Raw genomic sequence first — 26182 nt, 5'->3', positions numbered from 1 at the left:
TGACCGGGGCGTAGTGAGAGAGATTTCAACTTAATTATCGCCATCAATCTGACTAGCACCCCCCCCCCCCCAGCTGACAGTTCTGTTTGCTCTGATGCTGTCACATTTGAATGTAAATTAACGGCAATAAAGTTTGGAACTATCAGCGAGTGTGTGAGAGGGGGTCCATTATTGGAGCAGTGATTGGTAGACTCACATAAACTCACTATTGCTTTTATATATTGTGTACTTGATGCACTGTGCGAGTTTACAGCATTATGCCACTATACTCGTACATACTCCGAGTGATGTAATTTCACCGTTGATTCTGACGTCAAAGAGCGGTGTAATGGGATATTGTTTACATGCTACAGTTTTCACTCGCAGTTTAATTGTTGGTTAGAACACGATACAACTTAATTAAATTTAATACAGTACAGCTATTTGTTTCAAAACGTACCTATTTAGTAGGCCTAATGGTAATAATAATTAGGCCTAAGTAAAAATATGTGCATAAACTGCACACTGTATAACAAGTCATGAAATAATAAAAACGACTTGATATAAAATTCTACCAATGCTTACATGCAAGTAATTAGATTGGAAATACAAAGTGAGCAAAGTTTCGCTATATCGTGACGCGATAGCTTTGAGCGGCGCTCTCGCAAGAAGGCAAGTGTTATAGTATGTTATAACCAGGGAAAGGATTTATATGTAAATACATATTTACTTATAAAGCTAATATAATTTATATTTTGCATTATCTTTATGTTTCACAATGTGTAGGGTTGAAAAATCCTACTTTTATTTTCCATATTTTTCCATATTTTAGAGTTTAGTACATATTTTCGTTAATTTCCATATATTTTCCATATTTCATATAAAACAGTCCATATTATATTAGGTTTAACAATAAAACAAAACAAAATTCCATTAACTTTTAAAAATACATTTCAACAATAGAGATTTAAACACATGTTCAGTAATCCCTTTAACATCAGAGTTATTTGAAAATTAGCAGTCCTATCAACAATGGGAAAGTAAGTTACAAAACTGTATTAATTTAATTTAAAATTTTTAACAGACTTCAGTTGTGCAGCTCAACAGTTAAATGCCAGTCAGAGTACACATAGGTTCAGTTTTGTAAATCATACTATAAAGACGGTAAATATGCCAAAAGTACGTCATTCAGTCAATTTAAAATCAAAACTAACAAGTTACATTTCAGAATTTAAAGAAGATGGTTTATCAACTGACAATAAAATATTATTTTGTAATTTGTGTCAGTGTGCAGTATCATCTACACAAAAGTTCCTGGTGCAACAACACATTACAACTAGTAAACATCAGGCCAACAAACAACTAAATTCCAAGCAGAGACAATTGTTTTTAACACAACCAACAACATCGAATGTAAGATCTGAGTTTAACATCGACCTGTGCCGTTCTGTCATCTCTGCTGATATTCCTCTCTACAAACTAAAGAATAAGGTCTTCAGGGAATTCCTTGAAAAATATACTCAACATACAATCCCGGATGAGTCAACACTTAGGAAGACGTATGCTCCATCCATCTACGATGAGACAATACAGAAGATAAGAGATGAAATTAAAGATAGTTCAATTTGGGTTTCCATTGATGAGACTCCCGACAAAGAAGGTAGACTTGTTGGTAATGTAGTTATCGGTTTGTTAAGTGAACAATATTCTGAACGAATTCTTTTACATTGTGATGTTCTAGAAAAGTGCAATAACAAAACTATAGTTAAACTGTCCAACGAAGCTATGGGTATCCTGTGGCCAAAGGGTATTATGTACGATAATGTGTTATTCTTTATTAGCGATGCTGCCCCTTATATGGTCAAAGCTGGACAAGCATTAGCTGTTGTATATCCTAAATTGACTCATTTTACTTGTGTGGCGCATGCATTTCATCGTGTGGCAGAAGTGGTCAGAGACAATTTCCCTAAAGTAGATTTGTTGATTTCATCAGTGAAAAAAGTATTTCTCAAAGCTCCCAGTAGAGTTAACGTGTTGAAAGAAATGTACCCTGAAATTCCATTGCCACCAAAGCCAATTTTAACTAGATGGGGTACATGGCTAGAAGCAGTTGAATATTATGCCGAACATATAGACTCTATTAACAATGTTCTCCTTGCATTGGACTCTGAAGATGCAGTCTCAATTGATACTGCGAAAACAGTTACCTGTGACATAAGTGTGAAGAATGACTTAGCTCACATTCAGCATACATTTTCATGCATCATAAAAACGCTCAAAAGTCTCCAAAATAGGCACCTTTCACTATCTGAAAGTTTTGAAATTATAAATAGTACTGTGGAACAACTGAATCGTGGTAGAGGTAAAGTTGCAGATGCAGTAAGAGCTAAGGTGGACACTGTACTTTCAAAAAACCCTGGATATGAAGAACTACAAAAGGTTGTTGCTGTGATGAGTGGTGAATCAACAGTGAAGATTAACTTGGACTTATCCCCAGCAGACATTGTGAAATTGAATTATGTACCAGTTACTTCTTGTGACGTCGAACGCTCTTTTAGTCAGTATAAATCTATCCTCAGAGACAATAGAAGAAGATTCACTTTTCAGCACTTGAAAGAAATGTTTGTAACCTATTGTTATGGTAACAGACAATAAAAATTGTGTTTTGTTGAAACTACATTGGAAGATAAGGTACGTCCATTATATTTTTTGTTTAGTTTGATTAAAATGTACCAATATTTAACGTACATAGTCATTTTTTTATAATTTTAAGTCCATATTTAATTCCATATTTTGGTAAAAATCCATATTTAATTCCATATTTTGGTAAAAATAACTACATATATATTTACATATTTCATATATTTTTAGTCCATATAAATCCGTTCCCTGGTTATAACTAAGGCACTCTTGATTAAAATGTGCGTAAGGAACGAAGGACCGTGTATTTGTAGGTTTAAGTGTGTAGACGCGTTAAAAAAAATTGCTTCCAAGTTTTGTACGTGCTGTACAGGATGTATCAAAAGGTAAGGTTAATCCTTAAGTAGATGGTAGAAGATATGATTTGCTACAAAAAATGTTAATACAATTTTTTCGAATTCGTCCTCGTTTTTTGAGTCGCACGAAGATCAACTTCCCTCTGAATGTCGAACTCTGAGGACACATTTAGTATTTTATTTCCCTAATCATGGTAAGTATATGGATAAGCATAACCTACTCTGATATTTTATTAAATTCTCTCGGAACAAAATACAGCCCACTCTCGCATTCACAACTCTTCAGCCTGCAGTCTAATCTTGCATTGCAAGTTCCATACTTCCTGTTGTCGTTTCTCCGCTGTAGTTGTATGGACCTTTGCAAATAGATCCTATTTTATTTTCTATGTCAGAACTGTAGACTTGTTTCTTCTGTGATGTCAAGTCTGGAGACTGCGGTGGCCAAGAAACTAGACCGGTCCCAATCATTACCAGTTGAAAAAAACAAAATGTAGACTATAAAAATACAATACACTCATTACAGCAGTACATACTTAGCAAAATAAAACTATAATTGGGTCCATGGAATACGACAGTTAATTGAAAATTTATTCTCGTACAATTCGAAAATGGGTACAAATTCGATAAAATGGTATTATTTGTTGCACCAAATCAGACCCTCTATTACCTCTTTAACGATTGACCTTACCTTTTCATACACCTTGTATATAAGCCACAAACTTGAAACCGAATTCAGACTTGAAAAGAAGGTGAGCTCTGTTGTGATTTCTAGTAGAAAATCTGTATTAAGAACTTCATTATTCTAGCCAGTCAACCACATGAATATAATCCACGTGATATTAATAAAGCAAAAGCTAAATTGATATCTAAGTTCGAAGTATATGAGGAAGTCAACATGCAGCCATTAGAAGAAAACATTTTGGGAAGATGGCTCCAACATCTGTCACGAATACCACCAATTAGGATACCTAATGCTGTATTACATTACCATCCACAAGGAAGATGTCGACCTGGCCGTCCACAAAAACGACACTTAGACCCTGTTTAGCTGAGACTGAAACAGGTTAACTTATGGCCTAAATTCTTGTTTGGTGGATGATGATGATGATGATGATGAAATGCGCGCACGGTGCAAGCATATTCGACCGGCTAACTTGATGAAGTAATAGGATGAAGGCAGTAGTTTTAAATAAGAGACTCACACCTGAAAATATCGGAAAATGTATCCAGGAACTCCAATTTTTTTCGTTATTATTGTTGATATTTTCGTAGGTATTGGAGTCTCTGGTAAATGTTTAATTTTTTGTGTTAGATACAATTTTTTATGAAGAAGATTAAATGAAATCATATGAATGGCACCATTAGAAGATGCCCCGATAATGTAGTCCAGAGAGAAATAATTTCAAAGTTGAATAAGATTGTATCAGTGCCAACAACTTCGCTGTATGAAAGTAAAACGTGGGGAATGAAAGAGTGAGCTAGATAGAACCGAACAGAAATAAACAAAGTGGAATTCTTTTCAAGCGTTGCGAGATATAAAGAACGGGAAAAAAATAATGAAATAAGATAAAAATACAGAAATACGAAATAAGTTAAACAAATAAAGGATTGTAAAGATACAAGTGGGTACATAATGTCCTCGAACTTCCTCGAACACGAGCTTTGCTCTTTCGGTGTACTTTCATGTAGCGTTTTCATGTTATTATTAAATAAATAAATATAATAAAGACGAACAATTTTGGAAACAATAGTACTGGTGAAAGAATATCACTGAAATTTACCTGCTACGGAAGGATGATGATTATGATTGCTAATTCTATTTAATTTTAATATTGTCCTAAAAATTCCTTCATTCTAAAATATTAGAAATCTGTTGTCAGCAGTAGTTGAAATATGGATTCAAATCTTTTCCATTCATAAGTTTAACGTCATCATAATCTTAAATGATTTAGGCCAAAGCTTGTTCAAGTCGCCTTAGTAAAAGTGAATGTATAGACCTATATACTTCATGAAATAGGCGAGAGTAATAAAATTAACCGATTCACCTTTTTTTAAGGCGGTAGAACCATTTAGATGTTTTGACCGTTTCCTTGGGCAAACACTAGACTCTCTTAAAACGCGATTATCCTTAATCTTGTTGCCAGCACAATACAAGGCCACCACGGAGACATCACGTGACAAGTATAAGACAAGAGACAAGCACCCAGTCCCGTGAACTGGAGATAAATCTCCGCTCATACTAGAATCGAACCATAAACCTCATGGTTGGGAAATGCATGCTCTATCGCTGGGCCACAGGGGTGTGCAAATATTAACACACTATTGTCTGTGCATTTCGAACTGGCGGATCAAGGTCAAGCAATGGATTGTATTTGCCACGCGTGCTTACCCCATTCCTGGATCATTCTCCTCAACTAAAGTCAGCTGGGACAGCCGGTATTTTCAGTGCTTCATTTCACAGTTTTCAGTTCAGTGACTTGTGTGTGGTTTGCACGTTTTTACGTGACCTTGATCCGCCAGTTCGAAATGTGCTGAGTATAGCTGACTTAACTCTATTGTGGAGTGTAACTTTAAATAAATAGGATTGAGAGAATTTTTACATGTTGAAGTGTAAAATCAGATTAAAATTCTACCCTTGGAATTGTATCAGATTTGAAATACGAGTACTAATAGTGGATAATTTTGTTCCGTTTGGCGATCCTTACTGCTACTAATTTATACTGTAGTACTTTGTGGAATTCTGTCTGTATTCATTCTTTGAGCAAAATAAATATTTCGAAACTTTAAACTACCGGTAATTAGGTCTAAGTTGGTACGTAATTATACTCATATTATTGCTGAGGGGATTATCATTCTGACTGCACTATATCTCAGTCCTGGTTTTATGATCGTTTACTTCTGCAGAGGCACATGGATTTGAAGCCGGTAGCCGACTGGTTGGTCTTCGCCCTTCGTGGGCTGTTGGCGCCAGATTGAATATAACATCGCTGTTTAAAACTAAGAAACTCAAAGGACATCAGTGCAAACAAATAATGAATATTTTTTTGTTATCGGTACTGCTGTTTTTGGTATTTCAGTACTTTCATTTGATGTTTCAGGCATTTAGTTTCTACATATTGTTGTCACTTCCTTCAGGTTTCTTGAGGTGTACCTTCTGCTCTGTGTCTTAAGTCTCTGCAATATCTGATATTAATTTAAGAGGTAAAGATATAATATCCGTGCTTGTGTTCGTCTTCTGTCACCAAATCTTATCAGGGGCAGGGTTTAATCATCTTGTTAATATCTTATATAATCACTCATAATTTGTTATAGAAACAACTTTCCTGTGCTAATGTGAAACTGTAATTTACCTTAATTGTCTAGTTTCGGCGTCATTTGTAGACATCTTCAGATGTTAATGAGAGCTTGTTTCCGATTTCTTCTGATCTTCCGATCATAAACACAACCACCAACAAGGCACCATCGGAAGAAACCGGAAAACAAGCAATGATCTTTCTAATATCTGAAGATGGCTACAAATCAAGCCGAAACTAGACAACTTAGGTAAATTATCAACTTAGTTTCACATTAATGCAAGAGCGATAAAAGTTGCAATCAAGATGTATAATCTTGTTTTATGACTACTTTCATAACACAGAATTACGAAATGTATAAAATTGTTACCATTGTAACCATAATAGCAGTGGTTCTGTATAAAACAAAGTGGAGTATTATATAAAAACATATTCTTTCAAATTATATAAAAAAAACTGTAGAGTGTCATTAAAAATGTTCTCACAGCAATAGTCGTAAACATATTTTGTTTCTATAAATATATTCCTTTCGAAATACAAGGTTTGACGTGTGTGAGATTTTGTTCAAAATTCCCACATTCGATTTTAATTGTAATTTTGTGTTACTTTTGAAAAACACTGGAGGCCTATACTTCACTACGTGTACTAATCACTAGATAAATACATTTAAATATCTCAGCATTTGAAATTTCCTTACACAGGTAGTTCGATTCGTTCTGAGAAAATAATATTTCAAGCGTTGAGTTTCTACATCGATCATCAGTTATTTATAGATCTTCAGATTGTCTCGTTTGTCGATGTAGGTGTTTGCATTATCTTCAGGCAGGCTCTGCAGAAGCTGTGGACAGCCCTTGCTAGCGCAGTGCAGACTGGCTGGAGCCTCTCTCACGCACGCAGCCCGCAGCCGGGATAGCATCATTCAATTTCCCCGCCATGCATGTAGCCACCCTTTCTCATAGCTCGGTAAAACTTTTTTATTATGTTAATTTTTGTGTGGTTCCCTGCAAATTGGTTGAAAGCTAAACTTCTAGCTTTTTTCTTCTTCCCATATTCTTCTTTCAACTTGTTACCCATATAGTGAGAGAGTATATGCTTGTCATATTTCATTAGTGTAAATGTTTGGTCAAACTGGTGATAGAAATTTCGTCAAGCTTTTTAATACGTGAATGAACTTTGCAAGCGAAAATTCTATAGTGCTGAAAATGCGTTGTCAAAATGAAAAACTTCAAAGCTGTTAAATGATCGAATAGAAGTTTCAAGAGTACAAAATATCAGATACGTCCATTGACAAATATTTGAGAGAATGAAAAACGTCTGTTATAATTCACGACAGATAAGACTTAGGTATTTTCCATTGCCGATGAAGAATATTGAGTTTCGTGTCATTTGCAAAGTTGATTTCAATCTTCGTTCTCAGATGAACAAAATGGGTGCGAGAAGTGCATCCTACTCGTTGGGGTCGTTACAGAGGCTAGATCCGCCAACTGATGGGTTACTGTAGTGCATTTATTCGTCTGTAATGGCCCCTCCGAGTAGGAGATCCTTTTCTCCCTCTCCTTTTTTATATTGAAGACAAACGTATGGATAGATTCAACTTTGAAACATACATGACTATTAAAAGTGCGTTAGAAACATTTATTTTTGGATTGCTCCGAAATCAGTCGAGGTATTCTTGCATTCTTTTGCACCAAAATTGGTCTTCGCTCTGCGAAAAAAAAAAAAAAGGTCCAAGTTAAACATTCCATCAGTAAGTACATATTTAAGTGAGATTTTCCTTTATATTTTCTGGAATTGCAGCCAGTTGAACGCAACCGTCGAAAACGGATTCACTATCCATCTGTGACCGTCGCATTTTTTTTTTTAAGAAGTTGCCGAATAAAATTGTGAAACATAGTTGCGGTACATGTCCGCAAAAGCACAGTATTTGCTTATCATATGTAGCTAGTTTTCCACGAGCCTTTTAATGCACTGGAATGAATCACTGTCTTCACAAATTTTGCTGAAAATACGAGTTTGCAACGCTTTTCCTTAGATGGAATTTACAACTTTGTATTGAATATTACAGCAACAGTGGTAATAGTTTGAAGTAGATACTAGAAATGATGTTTACATAATATTTCGTATGACTGTTGCACCATATATTTTAATTTTGTCGTTCTGTGGGTGATAGCTTATAATTTTGAATAAAATTATCGTTATTTTTTATTTTACGAGGATTTATATTTTTCGAATGGGTTTTAGTAGCGATAGTACCTAGTGGGGAGGGTCACAAAAGAATGTCTCGCCCAAAAGCGGGTAGCGTCCTCAAAATGTTTTGGAAGCACTGCTCTAGTTGTTTCACATCTTGGTTCTTTTAACGTTATTTTACCATTCCATCTAGCGCAATAATTCTAAGAATATATCGATGGTGTTTAGGTAAAAGGGCTTAACCCTAATTTTTAATGTGACTTTTTTTTTGCTGTATTTAGTGTAATTAGTTAAAATTTAATTACAAATCCTGAAGATATGTTTTTCGAAAATTATGTTTACATGCCTTCATATAAAATAACTAATAAAAATGTGTTAAAATTTAATTATAACTTTCTGAAAAAAAAAATATTTTGTGCGGTAAGCTCCTTTACTTGAACACCAGCGATATTATAACATTTTCCCGGTTATTATTAAAATAAGTTAATTACATTAAATTATATAATGAGTTTATTTCTAAGAATTTGAATTATGTAAAAAACAAATTAGTTTCATAAAGTAATTATGAAGTAAAGTAAGGAAAGAATAATAAAAATATGCCTTAATAAACCTCTTGCTGTATTCAGAATTTGAAGTATTTGACTTCCATCAAATTTATAACAATGTATTACTGAATTTCGTACATAAAAATCGAAACATATTTAATTTATATTCACATAAATATAAAACCAAAAGATCAGACAACATATGCTTAACAGTTCCTAAATGTACTACAACTGTAGCATATAATCACATTAGCAACTTCGGTCCAAGGCTTTATAACATGATAATAAATAAATTCCCAAATATACAATTTGCTAATGCTCCTTATTTTAGAAAATCGATTAAAATTGCTGTTAACAGAGAAAATTTAAAATTCAATTATTGTGATATGTGTTTTTTCTTCTCTTTTTTTTTTCTTTATTACTTTTTACTCTGTTATTCAATAAAATGTTTTAACATTAACTTATGTGGAATGCTCCCTAAGCACGAGTATGTAACGTACTCTTTCTGGGGGTGCTAGAGAGTTCTTATATGAAAATAAATCAATATTTTTCTTTGTTCTGACAATAAAGTATTATTATTATTATTATTATTATTATTATTATTATTATCATCATCATCATCATCATCATCATCATCATCATCATCATTTAAACAAATGCTTATAATTCGTTTCTGAAGCAAAGTTAGTAGGTTAAGAATGGTTTTTGTAATTAGTCCCTGTCCTAATATAGCACATATTAACGCTGGTTGAACCAGAGCTAACTATTCTAGATTATACTAGGCTTTATTTGACGTTTTTAAGTCTACAATCGTGTTAATGGTGACTATGATACCATTTTACAACTGTATTTGATTGGAAATCGAACGATATTATAGTCTATAATTTTACACATAGCTAACCCCTGCTCACTTTGGAACCAAGTGCAATATATCATGGTAATGAAGTGAAAACCGCTCGTGATTTGAAGTGCGCGCTGAAGGAGCGTTGTCGCTCTGCTGCAATGGATCGTAGTTAGTGAAATACGGCCTGATTTCCCAGAGTACTATTTTGTATGTGTTTATTTCCATTTCCTGAGTGAGGGTTTTCGGTTCGGTCACATTCCCCTGAGGAGGTGAACTGCCTCCCCTCTCTTACGCGAGCGCGCGAGAGGTTCCTGAGAGATCGAAAAAGGGGAGAATCCTCTATACGAGTAAAACCCCTTGGGGAAACATTGCCAAGAGAGGAGGGGTGGAAAAGGGGTAAAAAAATAGAACCAAGGGAAGAAAATGACAGTGTACGTGGGAAATTCAAGCCTTAGGAGAAGTCGGTGGACGTAGAAGGTATAAGGACTTGGAATCCTTATGCTCCGTCTTCTCCTTCCGAAGTGTAAAATCGTTACAAAGCAATGACTGAAAAGAGGGAAACGCGTTTGATGTGCGTTCAGTATACGCACCAACTGTTTTCCTTTTAGTATCGACACTCGTCAAGTCTTAAGACTGATGTCAAGTTTCCAAAGTCAGTAGAGAACATTCGATGATGTAATCCTGTTTATAGTCTACGTATGGTAGACAACTGGGGTGCCTTATGTTAGCCAACTGCACGATACATTTCAGATACTTTTCATTTAGAAGATAATTACTTACATGAATTAGTTACAAAGTAAACTTCTTGCAAATGAATGCAATTTCGGGAAAGCTTCTCAGAATAATAATATGCTTCCCAGTCACTATTATCAGTTACCAACCAATAGTTTCAAAACTAGATTTTATAATTGGCTTTTAATTAATCCTTTCTACTCTGTAGATGAGTTTCTTAATATAAATGCATACGAAATTGTTTTTTAATAAATAAAGTTATTTATAGTTTATAAACTATACATTAAGAGTGAAGTGTTTTCATTAATTTTTTGAGTTTCAAAATGTTTTGTGTTTTCATTCTAATTAAATTTTACTGTTTTCAATTATATGTGTATTTTCAAATTATGTTTTTTTTTCTCTTCTGTATTTCTGACGAAGCCTATCACTGTATGTTTAATGACTTAATAAATTGAATTGAATTGAATTGAACTGGATACGATCTGTATAAATCAGCTTACTTTACCTCGATATGTATGGGAGAGTTGGGTAGTATCGGACATCGGGTAATATCGGACAATGAGTTTTTTTATCTACCACAGATGGTAGTACCTGAATGACGTGGTTACGTAACTGTATGCGTCATCACAGAAACGTAACCATGTCATTCAGGTACTATCATCTGGTTGTAGATGAAAGAAACTCACTGTTCGATATTACCCAATGTTCGATACTACCCAACTCTCCCCTAATTAACGTGTTCCGGGACTTCTGCCGGGTTGAATGACAGAATCGTTTAATATAATTTACGGCACGGAAGGTGTTCATTAAGAATAACTAAACAGAGCAAACCTTAAGACTTTAGGAACATAATTTCTCTGTGCTGTTTTCCGTTATTTCTTATTTATTTAGTCGGAAATCGACTTTGTTTCTACAAATAATTGCAACATTGCAGTTAATTCAGTAGCACTTGCCAACGCATAGAAATACCCCTTCTCCACAGCAGTGGGAGCGGTCAGCACCAGACATTTCTCACAGATAACTGCCCTTACGTCCCGCGATAGCCAGCCGGTAACAGCGTTACCAAACATCCATTATTTAAAGTGATATATTAATAAAATTAAAGTATAAAGATATTCTTAAACCGTGAACACAACAGAAATATAATGCAAAATTATTTGTTGGAACCGAGAATTACAATGTAAATACGTCTATAAAATGAGTAGGGTATTTCTAAATGTGTTTAAAAGATAATGAAGTCAGAATTTGTCTTGTAAAATCATTATTTCAGTGAAATCCAAGCGCAAACTTCAAAAGGGTAGATGACCTTTCCATACATAACATGCTAAGGATTAGTGTATCAAAAGGACCGTCTTCGAAGGCCTTCCACTCTTCTCTCATAAAGAACTTCTTGAAGTTGTTCAGCAATTTCTTTATATCAATGGGAAAATGCATATATGCCTACATACACATACGAAACATACTCATCTTCTTATTCCTTGTGTAAAAGCATTCATTTCAACCAGAATGTAATACTACTTCACCACTGAAGCAAAGTACTGGAACGTAACGTTTATGTATTCGTTTCACTTCGCACTAATGAAGTATGGCGATTCGCTCGTAGTACAGCTGGCGCCAACGTTTTTGGCGTGTGTTCTAGAGTATAGTCCCCAGTTTGTGAGCATGTTGCTGGTGCAGCTGAGAATGGTACCGTTTCATATACACGTCACATCAGCCATTTGCCAAACACAGTTGTCAGACTCACTACTTTAAAGGTAAGACACTAGCTCTTAACGTTCCCCTTACTTATTTCACATGCCAAAAACGGTGACGTGAACTGTACTTCGTGCACATTGGCCATTCTGTAGGCCTTAGTTGGAGAATAAGGTCTAAGTAACGCGTAGTGAAATACCAAACGTTTGCAATATTTTAAAAAAAGCGTTCGTCTTTTTGGAGCTGGATGACGAAATGTCTACAGTCTACGTCTATTATGTAGATGCGTTGGAATGTAGTCTCTAAAGCCTATCAATAGTGGGTGTGGGTTTTGTTAAAATATTGCTTTTCCCATTTGTAACCTCGCATTGTGATAAAAGGAAAAATGTATGATTTTTTGAAAAGGTACAAATTACGATGTAAGCAGAACTTTTTTGTGTGAAGTGTTGATCCTTGTGAATGGCAACGTGTTTTCCGATCTGTCTAAGATGTCAATTATATTTGTGAACAGATACGCTGAGGTAGCAGCACACTTTCTGCTACAGTGGCTTTGGCCTCGTCTGGAGTATCGCATACCACGCTCATCCATGCCAACCACACAGGAAACAAAGGTTTTTATTACGGCTTTGAGTTACGGGATTAGCCGGTCCCATGCTGTGTTCCATCTTGCGATATTGAAATCTGGATGTTCTGTGAACCTGAGACTCGGTGAGCGATTTCACCCACTGTTGCCGCTGACATTGAGTCATGTGGAGTAACAATAGCCTCGTAAAATTTATGACTGCTTTGAACATGATGCAAACTTTTGACGTATTGAATCTGCCGTCTGAATTACAGCTCTGACTGGCAAGGATTTTATATGTTCGTGTTTTAGCTTTTGTACGATTCTGTTCTCCAACTAAACGACGTCATAAAATACGAGTGCGAAGTACGTGGAACATGCCTCGTTATGCTTTTCCACGTACCGGTAACACTAATTACTGCACTTGCTTTATATCTTTTTCTCTTTTCATATACCTGCATTCAGCTCTAGCTTGTTTCCTTACTTTTTAGCTTCTCTTTATATGAAATATACAGAGAAAATATCATGATGCTGCAGAAATTGATTTGCAGATGTTTACGGAGATGTACATTCCCACGATCCCTGACTACGAAAGAGTGGTTTTCTCTCTCCCTTTCCTTCCTTTTCGTTATTTTTCTCATTCATTTTTCTCTTTCCTTCATTTCCTCTTTTTCTCTCCATCTTTTTTCTCCTTTTTCTCCACATAGTCTTACCTGTTTTCATGTTTTCTCTCTTTGCATTTATTTCGCTTTCTCTTTCCTACGCTTTATATTTTAATGTTTTTACCTTTTTATTACTTTATCTTTTTCACACTTCATCCTTTCTCATCGTTAGTCCTTTCTCTGTATTTGTTTTATCCATTTTCTCTTCTTTTCTGTCTGCTTTTTTTTCTATTTTCTATATATTTTTTTTCTCTCTGGCTTCTCTCACTGTCTCTCTAGCTTTTTCTTCTCTCTAGCTTCTCATCCCTCTCTCTCTCTAGCTTCTGCTCCCGCTCTATCTCTCTCGAGCTTCTCTCTCTCTAGCTTTTCCTTCCTATAAATCTAGCCTCTCCTCCCTCTCTCCCTAGCTCCTCACTCTGTCTCCCTAGTTTCTTCTCTCTCCTAGCTTCTCATTCTTCTCTCTCCCTAGCTTCTCACTATATCTCCCTAATTTCTTCTTTCTCCATAGCTTCTCACTCTATCTCCCTAATTTCTTCTCTCTCCCTAGCTTCTCACTCTATCTACCTAATTTCTTCTCTCTCCCTAGCTTCTCACTCTATCTCCCTAATTTCTTCTCTCTCCCTAGCTTCTCACTATATCTCCCTAATTTCTTCTCTCTCCCTAGCTTCTCACTCTATCTCCCTAATTTCTTCTCTCTCCATAGCTTCTCACTATATCTCCCTAATTTCTTCTCTCTCCCTAGCTTCTCACTCTATCTCCCTAATTTCTTGTCTCTCCCTAGCTTCTCACTCTATCTCCCTAATTTCTTCTCTCTCCATAGCTTCTCACTATATCTCCCTAATTTCTTCTCTCTCCCTAGCTTCTCACTCTATCTCCCTAATTTCTTCTCTCTCCCTAGCTTCTCACTCTATCTCCCTAATTTCTTCTCTCTCCATAGCTTCTCACTCTATCTCCCTAATTTCTTCTCTCTCCATAGCTTCTCACTCTATCTCCCTAATTTCTTCTCTCTCCCTAGCTTCTTATTCTTTTCTCTCCCTAGCTTCTCATTCTTCTCTCTGCCTAGCTTCTCCTTCTACTCTCTTCCTAGCTTCTCATTCTTCTCTCTTCCTAGCTTCTTATGCTTCTCTCTGCCTAGCTTCTTCTGCTCTCTCCCTAGCTTCTCATTCTTCTCTCTGCCTAGCTTTTCATTCTTCTCTCTCCTTAGCCTCTCATTCTTCTCTCTAGCTTTTCATTCTTCTCTCTCCCTAGCTTCTCATTCTTCTCTCTCCCTAGCTGCTTCTGCTCTCTCCATAACTTCTCATTCTTTTCTCTCTAGTTTTACCTCCCTATTTCTAGTTTCTCCCTCTCCCTAGCTTCTCCTTCCTTCCTTCTCTCTGGTTTTTCCTTTCCTCTCTGGTTTTTCCTTTCCTCTCTCTCTGGTTTTTCCCTTCCTCTTTCTCTGGTTTTTTATTCCCTCTCTCTCTGGCTTCTTTCCCCTCTCTCTGGCTTCTTCTTTCCTCACTGGCATCTCCTGCCCTCTCTCTAGCTTCCCTCTCTCTATATATTCTCCTTACTCCGTCTCTGTAGTACTCTCGTTAACTTTCTCTTTCTCTCTTTCTACCTTTCTTTCTTTCTTTCTCGCTCTCTTTTTAGCTTCCTTTCTCTCTCTTTTTACCTTTATTTCTCTCTATCTTTAGCTAGGTTTTCTCTCTCTCGCTCTCTCTCTCTTTCATCTCCCCATCTCTAGCTTCTTACTCTCCATCTTTTTTCTCTGTGCCTTATTTTCCTCTGTTTTCTTATATATTTTTTGTTGTTTCCGTTTCTTTTTTTTCTCTCTCTCTCTCTCTCTCTCTCTCTCCATGTTTCCTTCTCACTTTTTTCTTTCTCCCTATTCTTTCTTACTTGAAACTTGTTTTATTTCCTTTTTAATCTGTGTTTCTTACTTTGTATTTTTCTGTTTTCTTTTTTATTTCTTCCTTTATCTCTTTTTGTTTCTTTCCATCGTCTCTGTCTTTTACTGTCTTTTTCTCCCATGTATACCAAGTAATAAGAAGTTACTTGGTTTGCTTTTCAAAATACGGACATATTTTACCCCAATAAAGCGGCTTTGAATCTGTGCAGGAGCGTGTTGCCTCCTAATGGGATTCTTCTCCGTCATCACCCACCCTCTGTTATTACCGCGACGTCATCAGCATCACTGTACCTCACAGCTCTATGCAGTCTTTGCGGACCTATTATTTGAGTGTTTTTAGCCTTAATGAGCTAGGCGTACTTTAGATTTAGGCAAGATGATCCGTTGGACTCATTGAAAATATTCAGACAACATGGGAAGTATAATTGATTAAATTGTGGTAGAAAATACAGCATTGCGTAAGAACTAACATGCTTAGGCCTACTAATAATAATCCGTGGCGCTAAGCCCGTGGAGGGCTTAGACCGACCAGCTGGCTGCTGGCCTCACGCTCACATGCCGAAGCAGAGGTGGACTATCATCCAACCAGAATGGGGGTATCGTGTGGTTAGCACGATGATCCCCCCAGCCGTTATAGCTGGTATCCGCAACCGGATTTCGCTACCTATCGTAGCTCCCCAAGTGCATCACGATGCTGGGTGTGCACCGGTCCCATACACTGGCCGCAATTTCATGAGAAAATTTCTTCCCCCACGAGGACTCGAACCAGCGCGCATTCCGTAACGCGAGTCCTAGGCGGGATGCCTTAGACCGCGACGCCACGGCGCGGGACTGCTTAGGCCTACTAGTTACATAAAATATTGTATTAAAATGAAATAATACAGAAATTCCTTAAATAATAGAGAAATTCCTATTTTAAAATTCATTTATAGCTATTTGAAGTTATTCCAGGGATCACCATTCGCTAGACTTCTCACGCAGTACATCCACTTTGAACTGTTGACGAGCTCAAAAGGAATTTTTTGTACACGAAATGCGATATTGAAAAATGTTTTCATGGTATTCTACCGTATTCCTTGCCAAAAATCTTCTCCTTTCCCCCATTAATAAATTGTTCTGGTGTAATATCAATCCTCAGTGGTGCACCAAGAATAAAGTCGAAGTTGGCAATGTGATTTGCAGTTCGGCGCGTTGGTCCTAGGAAAGATACTCGAGGTCAAATGACAAAGAATTAGTGCCATAATTTGGAAACAAATATTCATTTCTGAGCTAATACACGCAGTATACAAAATACTGTCGTGTTTGAAACGTATTTTGTAACTTCTCGTTTATAGCCCCAGAAATTACTTTTTCTTGCAGTTCTTAGATCCCAAACTAATTTCAACGAGACTGAGAATGTGCTTCTGCCCATGTATGTGAAGGCGAATTTTTTTAACTAATATATGCTCCTTTTAGCTTTACTGAAAAGACCTGAAAATGCTTTCTCAAACCCATTACGTAATGACAAGTTGTGAGTGCAATCGTGGAACCTCCGTATCTTTCCATTAGCAAAGTGTGTCGCTGTTATTTAGTGTACAATATGGCGAAGCGTCTTCTGTACTTGTGTACGCGTGTTTGTGCCTTCAATTTATCCAACATATACACTTGAAGTTGCATCTTCTTCCTACAGAGTGAGAAGAATTTTAGCTCTTTTGTTGACGGGTTTAATATTTGTGATATTGTGAGTATACAGTATAGAAGTGATGTAACTGTGCAGATTGCAGGGGGCGATAGAATACATTAAAATAAATAAAACAAACTATTATCCGTTTTGTAATTAAGTGCATGGTTAATTAAAACAATTAGGCTGAAAGTCTGCGTAGTTTGGCAACGGCGCATTGCTGGCTCACCTGCGTACTCAGGTCGGAATAGCAGCATTCGTCCCTCAGTCACTGCAGCAGAGTTGACAGTTCCCTAATGGCAGGAAATAACGATACGTGTTAATCTGTTTATTTAATTTGCAAGAAATCTATTGAGACCCTGCAAAAGGATAAAATATTCCTTAAACAGTTTCTCTAATGATGAGTGTAGGAATCACAGCCGTATGGTAGTACTTATCGAGTAAAACAGTGTCAACGTTAGGGGAAAATTATTTTTTTCTGTGAAAAGTATTAATTTGGGTCTAACGCGGTATTAGAACTTTTTGTTGTACTGTATTCTAGGAATCAACTTTTAAAATCTGCACCCTGTTTATCCTTGAGCTCTTCTGCTCATGACTAGAGCCCGAATTTTTTTATGTTCTGTTTCATTCCATCTAAATATCTAAAAAAAAGTAATAATAATAATCTTTGTGAGTTGCAACATGACTTTCCATGCAATGTTAATATTTCACGTACCTACAACGTAATCCCATTTAATTTTGATATGGAACTATGTACTCGTATTTTGGCTTCTGGGCTGTGTAAAATTAAGACATATTCTTACTCACAGAAAACCTGACATAAAACAACTTGATGGTACTGTCGAAACTAGAGATGAATTGGCGATATGAAGTTACATTTAGTGATATTTGAAGGTAATATATGATATAATATATGATGATATATTTGTCAGCCAACTTTACAATTCACAGTTATATTGGACCATCACATTTCTGCTTTTCGATCCACCATCTGTTTAATATATAGGCCTACCACTCTTTTCTATTAATATATTCATTTGCCAAGCATTTCTTGATTACTTCCTAGTCTTCTGTTTTAACTGAATTGCTATATCCTTCCATATCTATCCTCTTCTATTCTGTCTCATACCTAGACTGTCTCCCTCCCATTTTTCGCTTTCGTATTAAATATTGCATATTCCTTTCCTTAATAATTCACATTATTTATTCATTTTCTTCTCTGCTCTCAAATCTACCTACTCTTAATCATTCTTTTCCAGCTATTTTTTTTTTTCTGAATTAATTGTTTACTTTTCCCTTATCTCTATTTTACGACATTTACATCACTTTTTTCTACTATTCTATCCTCCGTTTATTTACGTATTTATCTCTTTCTCTTCTCTTCACTCCTAAATTTTCTATTTTATTATCTCTTTCCATAATTTGAAGGCAATAAAATTTGTCATGAATTCACGGAAAGGGGTAGCGATTAGTATGATGTCGAAAGTGAATATTTCACACAAAAATAAATTCAAATTCTAATAGCAAATTAATATTGCGTCGTATCGATGTGATATGATATATGATATGATATGTGATATGATATGATATGTGATATGATATGATATGTGATATGATATGATATATGATATGATATGATATGATATGATATGATATGATATGATATGATATGATATATTTATTCCACCGGCTTACATCAGTCGTGATGACCCTTCACATTTCTGTATACAGTGCCATTACTCCCTTGGATACATAACATTCTGATTACGCTTTTTATAAACATCCGGCTATTACATATAAATGACCCTGATTACCAGGGAAAGGATTTATATGTAAATACATATTTACTTATAAAGCTAATATAATTTATATTTTGCATTATCTTTATGTTTCACAATGTGTAGGGTTGAAAAATCCTACTTTTATTTTCCATATTTTTCCATATTTTAGAGTTTAGTACATATTTTCGTTAATTTCCATATATTTTCCATATTTCATATAAAACAGTCCATATTATATTAGGTTTAACAATAAAACAAAACAAAATTCCATTAACTTTTAAAAATACATTTCAACAATAGAGATTTAAACACATGTTCAGTAATCCCTTTAACATCAGAGTTATTTGAAAATTAGCAGTCCTATCAACAATGGGAAAGTAAGTTACAAAACTGTATTAATTTAATTTAAAATTTTTAACAGACTTCAGTTGTGCAGCTCAACAGTTAAATGCCAGTCAGAGTACACATAGGTTCAGTTTTGTAAATCATACTATAAAGACGGTAAATATGCCAAAAGTACGTCATTCAGTCAATTTAAAATCAAAACTAACAAGTTACATTTCAGAATTTAAAGAAGATGGTTTATCAACTGACAATAAAATATTATTTTGTAATTTGTGTCAGTGTGCAGTATCATCTACACAAAAGTTCCTGGTGCAACAACACATTACAACTAGTAAACATCAGGCCAACAAACAACTAAATTCCAAGCAGAGACAATTGTTTTTAACACAACCAACAACATCGAATGTAAGATCTGAGTTTAACATCGACCTGTGCCGTTCTCTCATCTCTGCTGATATTCCTCTCTACAAACTAAAGAATAAGGTCTTCAGGGAATTCCTTGAAAAATATACTCAACATACAATCCCGGATGAGTCAACACTTAGGAAGACGTATGCTCCATCCATCTACGATGAGACAATACAGAAGATAAGAGATGAAATTAAAGATAGTTCAATTTGGGTTTCCATTGATGAGACTCCCGACAAAGAAGGTAGACTTGTTGGTAATGTAGTTATCGGTTTGTTAAGTGAACAATATTCTGAACGAATTCTTTTACATTGTGATGTTCTAGAAAAGTGCAATAACAAAACTATAGTTAAACTGTTCAACGAAGCTATGGGTATCCTGTGGCCAAAGGGTATTATGTACGATAATGTGTTATTCTTTATTAGCGATGCTGCCCCTTATATGGTCAAAGCTGGACAAGCATTATCTGTTGTATATCCTAAATTGACTCATTTTACTTGTGTGGCGCATGCATTTCATCGTGTGGCAGAAGTGGTCAGAGACAATTTCCCTAAAGTAGATTTGTTGATTTCATCAGTGAAAAAAGTATTTCTCAAAGCTCCCAGTAGAGTTAACGTGTTGAAAGAAATGTACCCTGAAATTCCATTGCCACCAAAGCCAATTTTAACTAGATGGGGTACATGGCTAGAAGCAGTTGAATATTATGCCGAACATATAGACTCTATTAACAATGTTCTCCTTGCATTGGACTCTGAAGATGCAGTCTCAATTGATACTGCGAAAACAGTTACCTGTGACATAAGTGTGAAGAATGACTTAGCTCACATTCAGCATACATTTTCATGCATCATAAAAACGCTCAAAAGTCTCCAAAATAGGCACCTTTCACTATCTGAAAGTTTTGAAATTATAAATAGTACTGTGGAACAACTGAATCGTGGTAGAGGTAAAGTTGCAGATGCAGTAAGAGCTAAGGTGGACACTGTACTTTCAAAAAACCCTGGATATGAAGAACTACAAAAGGTTGTTGCTGTGATGAGTGGTGAATCAACAGTGAAGATTAACTTGGACTTATCCCCAGCAGACATTGTGAAATTGAATTATGTACCAGTTACTTCTTGTGACGTCGAACGCTCTTTTAGTCAGTATAAATCTATCCTCAGAGACAATAGAAGAAGATTCACTTTTCAGCACTTGAAAGAAATGTTTGTAACCTATTGTTATGGTAACAGACAATAAAAATTGTGTTTTGTTGAAACTACATTGGAAGATAAGGTACGTCCATTATATTTTTTGTTTAGTTTGATTAAAATGTACCAATATTTAACGTACATAGTCATTTTTTTATAATTTTAAGTCCATATTTAATTCCATATTTTGGTAAAAATCCATATTTAATTCCATATTTTGGTAAAAATAACTACATATATATTTACATATTTCATATATTTTTAGTCCATATAAATCCGTTCCCTGCTGATTACTTTTCTATCACCTCCTTCACCTCTGTTTCCCTCCCTTCTTTTTAAATTTACCTTTCCCTTTCCTAGTTATCTATATTATTCTTACTAATCTCATTTAACTGAACTATCACTATTCTGAATCTCTTATTAATTGTTCCCAATATTGTTTATGTTAGTTGAACTCTTCCATAGTTGTTAACTTGTTAATTCACTTGAATCACTAACGTTGATTGACCACTTATTCCCATTAATCTAATCTGTATATTTTCAGACAAGTAGTTTCTACAGTTTCATTACATTTCCATTCCCACTTTCGTTATTATATTTGTATCACTACTTACTTATTATCACTCTCTGGTTATTACTTGTATCTTATTCTTTTTCACTATTATTCCCTTTCCTTACCGTCTTTTCTGTCACTATCACTCTTTTCAATTTGTCACTTTCCTACGTTTTGTCATTCATGCACACTATTTTCACTATATCACTTTCCCATGGTATCGATCTACTCATTTTATTTCAACTCTTTTGTTTGTTACATTTTAGTCTTTATTGATGCTTTGCTTTAGAAAATTATGGGCATAATTATTATTATGTCTCACACAATTTCATTTCTAGCTAATTATTACTAAGTTGTATCAAAGCTGTATTTTAAAATAAAATACATTTACGAAAATTATATTTATTTGTGAAGTTCAACGAATAATAATACTGCTTTAAGGTGTAGACCTTTCCAATATCTTGGTATTTTCCAGTACCGGTATTCCTGTTATTTGTTATAGGCCTCTATTATTGTCGTACCATAATTAATTTCATATCCGTTATTTTTTCTGCTGTCCTAAACATTTTGTTTATCACTACCATCATCACCATCAGCATCATCATCATCTAGATAATTCGTTCCGCTTCCTTTGCATTAAGTTTTACATGTAATTTCCGATCGTCCTACACGAGATATTGATAGAACGATCTGGTTAACTCCAGTAACAGAAAATTTCATTAATATTTCTCTAGCTAATTATTCACTAAGTAGCCTACCTAATAACGAAGCTGTATTTAAAAATATAATAGGTTTACGTAAAAATATTTATTTGTAGCACGTGCAGCGAAGCGCACGAATATGGCTAGTTCATAAAAGAGAAAAGCAGCTTGGAAACTTGTAGTCTTAATTGTTGTCATTTTTGTGTTGCAGTTCACGGCCTGGGTGGACGCAGTCATCTTCGTATTCAGTCTGGAGAACGAGGCGAGTTTCAACGCCATCTATAATTACTACACCAAGATGGCGCACTTCCGAAACTCTGCCGAGATTCCCTTGATCCTCGTTGGTACGCAAGGTAAGACAGGAAATTTGAGGGAAATTGATGGAGCAGGATGCAATATTCAAGGTTTTGCTCGTTCGGTTCGAAAGAATAAACTTCATTACGACCTCCCTTCGCCTTTTTCGCCGCAGGTGAGCGTCGGATGACGCAGTCCTATGCAATAAAGTGATACACGGAATCCATCGAAATATGTTTCCCCGTTACGATTTGTTGACGGATGCAAGGGGTATAAACTGGATTCTGGTTCCCATAATGAAATCTATCGACTCTTCGTCGTATTTCGCTGACGTTTTCGTGGGAGCTACGCAGTATACAAGAGAAAAATTGAGGGAAGGAGAAAGCGAGACGCTGTAACGGCGGTTTTAATATTACAAAGAATGCTTATTTTGTTTTCTCACTGTGAGGAGTATAGAGAAATCATTACAATAAACTCCTATGATGTTGATTAATAACGGATATAGTGACAGGGATTATTATCGAAAAACACAGGTACCGTAGCTTAGTTGCCTGAGCTCTGGTTTGCCTATTCTTTGAAATAGTGGACTTTGAAACGAATTTGAACAAAACTTGTTAGATATGAGTTAAAATGCGCATTGCAAGTAAATGGCTATTCCATATGAAATCGATCAGTAAAAAACCTCGCGTTTTCTTATACTCTAATTTTTTCCCTATTTATACAAGGTGCTGAGGAGAGTGCATTTTCAAAAATATACTATCGAAAGTAAAACGGTTTTCGTATTATTGAGCGACAAATTTAGCGTATTTTATAAAAACAAGCCTCTTTCAGCGCTCAGAACTCTGGAACCATTTATTGCAGAGCATTGAACGAGAGATTATTTTGAAGCTGACATTTGGTAGGTTATGATAAGAAGTAATCCTTATTTTTATTGTACACAGAGAGACAGATAATCTGATTTTACTTACTTTTAGGCTTTTTGCTAATTTGTAAAAATGTAAAAAAATATTGAGAAAAAACATTGCGTTATTAAGAGGGATTCGGCATTATTTGCTTGGTGGTACGGCAATAAGTTTCGAGGGTATTAAATAAATTATTTTCACACGCCTAGACTTGAACGGTGCAGTACTGCACGCACTGGCCGAGAGCTGAAGATAAGCGAGCGTTGGGCGTCATTGTACTCCTGTGTTTATGAAAACCTGTGATAAAGCTAGCACAGTCATGACTGCTAGACGACACATCACCTGTTTATGTCTCCTGGCCTTGCTTACCTCGGCTAGCTCCCGCCTCACAGTCAGCTGGTTAGTTCACGCGCGTACTATTTATTTTCTTTATTTCATATTTTCAATACTTTCTTATCAGTAAAAAATATGTGTTTATTTGTACTTTCAATGCGGAATCTATATATTTTTAAAATATTTTTTCCTTGGCAAAGGCACCTTAATGAGGAAAAATCTAAATTTCTCCATTTCCATAAAAAGTAAGAAAATCTGTTTATATGTCAATATAAACTTCAGTTTCTCAGCATCAAAATAAACCATGATTTTGATCATTGGGTGGAAGGGTTTCGGAACTAAAACAGTTTAAAGTTGCAAATTTTATGAAAATACAATAAATTTAAATATTTTTAATTTAAACACTATGAAGTTCTGATGCCTCAAACTTTGCACAAAGCATTGTATCACAGTTCTCTACGTACAAACGAAGTTTTATTGTATTTAGAAATTGTAAGGTCAATTTTCTCTATATTTCTGTCGATTTGAGATGGAATAGCTCGTACAGAGGTTTATTTATACGAAGCGGATACGAAATTGCAATTTATAGTTTTCCTCTGCAGTAATATAAGTCCAAGTACTTCTTAACTAAACATATTAAAGTTGAAACGACATGACTGTAAAGAATATTGGAGGTATTGTATCCACTGTCATAACATAACAGTTGAGAACTCGTTTACAACTCCCTGTCAGAAAGTCGCTTCATTTGTATGTCAGCACAATTTTATTTCTTTTTAATGTCTCCGATTTTATAGATCTGACATAAACCTGCTCACTACTAAAGCTACCATCTTATCTGAAAACAGTGTAATAAAGCCATTGTATTATACATTCTTTCTTTCATAACTTTGACATAGACAGACATAAAGATAGACGGGAATTTCTTGAGCTTTTATAAACTTTTTAATATCATCTTTCTGAGACAGTTAAGCTGTAGCTCGCTTGCATACATAATATCTAAGAAAATGTAAACATGTAAGATTTATACTGGTCAGCAGGGTTAAGTAGTTGATCTGGTTTGTTTTTGGAGTAGATACCTTAAGCTGCTATCTGTTAAAAAAAATATACAATTATAGCTATGTAGGTACAAGGTGGGGCAGAATGAACTCATGATTTTGACTTGCGTAATACCCATCCGATAGTTAGGGTGGGTTGAATCTAGGCATAGCATAACATTAGTCAAGGTTAGAGTATCAGTTCTTTAGGTTTACAAATCTGAATTATTTCAGTAAATGTACTCAATAAACATGCCTCGTCGGTCAGCAGAACATTGGGCATTCACTATTGAAACATTTTAACAAAACGAAGACTCAGTCATAACATAACGATTATTCAGGCATTTCAACGCTGCAAGACATGGAAGAATTTTGGATTGCAACACAATCAATAACTGGATTGAGAAATTACAACACCGATTATTTAGTGCTGACAGCTCAGCGAAGCGAAAGAAGGGAAGTAATAGGAGTAGTGGGGAGAGCTCCGGAGTAGAGATAAGGGCGAGCGGTCGGTAAAGGAATGCAATACAGCTTAACTGTACTAGAAACATACCGCTCTACCGCATGCGAGACATCCGATAGCTCCGAAGGCAAGCGAGTGACTAAATACCCCTTGGCGTAGCTAAATGGACTCGCCTGACCCAGGCGCACATCTCCGGCGACTGTCAGGACTAAATAATCGTACTGTACGAACGACAGCTTCTGCAAGAGATGACAAACCTGCAGGCAGAGCATATCGAAAGAATATCGAAGGAGTGCGTGCTGCAGTCATTCGCAGTCCAAAATGATCTGAACGTCGACAAGCTGTTGCCCTTAACATATCTAACAGGTATCTTCGTCGGATATTGCATGTAGATTTAAATTACCATCCGTACAAAATTCAAATAAGTTAGTGCAAGAGTTGTCGGGCCGTGGCTTCATCTCAAGAATGGAATTTTGCAATGAATTTATTAATTTAATGAACGAAGATACAAGGATTATTCATCACTTAATAATGTCAGACGAAGCCCACTTTGAATTGTTTGCTAGTGTAAATAAACACAACATGCGTTACTGCTTGTGACTTTTTTTTTGTGGGGTTATATAAAGAGCAAAGTGTACGACACTCGTTCAGCAGATTTAAATACCTTGAAGTAGAGAATTAGGGAGGAAATTGATGAAATTCTTACGGACATGCTACTGCACGTCATGGAAAATATCATGACTCAGGTGAGAGAGTGCATGAATGTCAATGGCGACACCTGGCGGGCGTTATTTTCACGAATTAACTTTGAATTAGTGCTCTGTAAAAATGGCAAACTTGTGCCTCCTACTGTCCGTTACTCAGGAGAAGACGAGCGGAAAGATTGTGACCTTCTTGACTATCGCTGCTGATTATTATTGTAAACATCGCTCAGATAAGCATCCCAGTAGCCAGGTTATTACTCGCATAGGAAACATGAGTAACAATGCGAATGGAAATTAAAGCTAAGTTGAACAGAAGGAAACCTAATGTTTCCGCTTACTGCAGTACAAATATTGCACGTGTTGTCATACGTTATCTGTTCACATCCCTTCCTCCTCAGTCCGTTCTCGTCTTCTCCTGAGTCACAGACAGT

General features: G+C 35.7%; 1 protein-coding gene across 4 annotated transcripts in view; it reads left to right on the top strand.

Moving 5' to 3' along the window:
• Positions 1-26182, top strand: part of CenG1A (Centaurin gamma 1A) — a 357224-nt gene that overhangs the window by 225480 nt on the left and 105562 nt on the right. For all 4 annotated transcript variants that reach the window (XM_069818727.1, XM_069818726.1, XM_069818729.1 and 1 more), the window contains one exon: positions 22233-22374. In XM_069818727.1, the coding sequence (XP_069674828.1) occupies positions 22233-22374 (142 nt within the window). The remainder of the gene's footprint in view (positions 1-22232; positions 22375-26182) is intronic.

This window comes from Periplaneta americana, chromosome 2, assembly GCF_040183065.1.
Source record: "Periplaneta americana isolate PAMFEO1 chromosome 2, P.americana_PAMFEO1_priV1, whole genome shotgun sequence".
Taxonomy (NCBI): domain Eukaryota; kingdom Metazoa; phylum Arthropoda; class Insecta; order Blattodea; family Blattidae; genus Periplaneta; species Periplaneta americana.
This window is presented reverse-complemented; position numbering and strand designations above follow the sequence as displayed.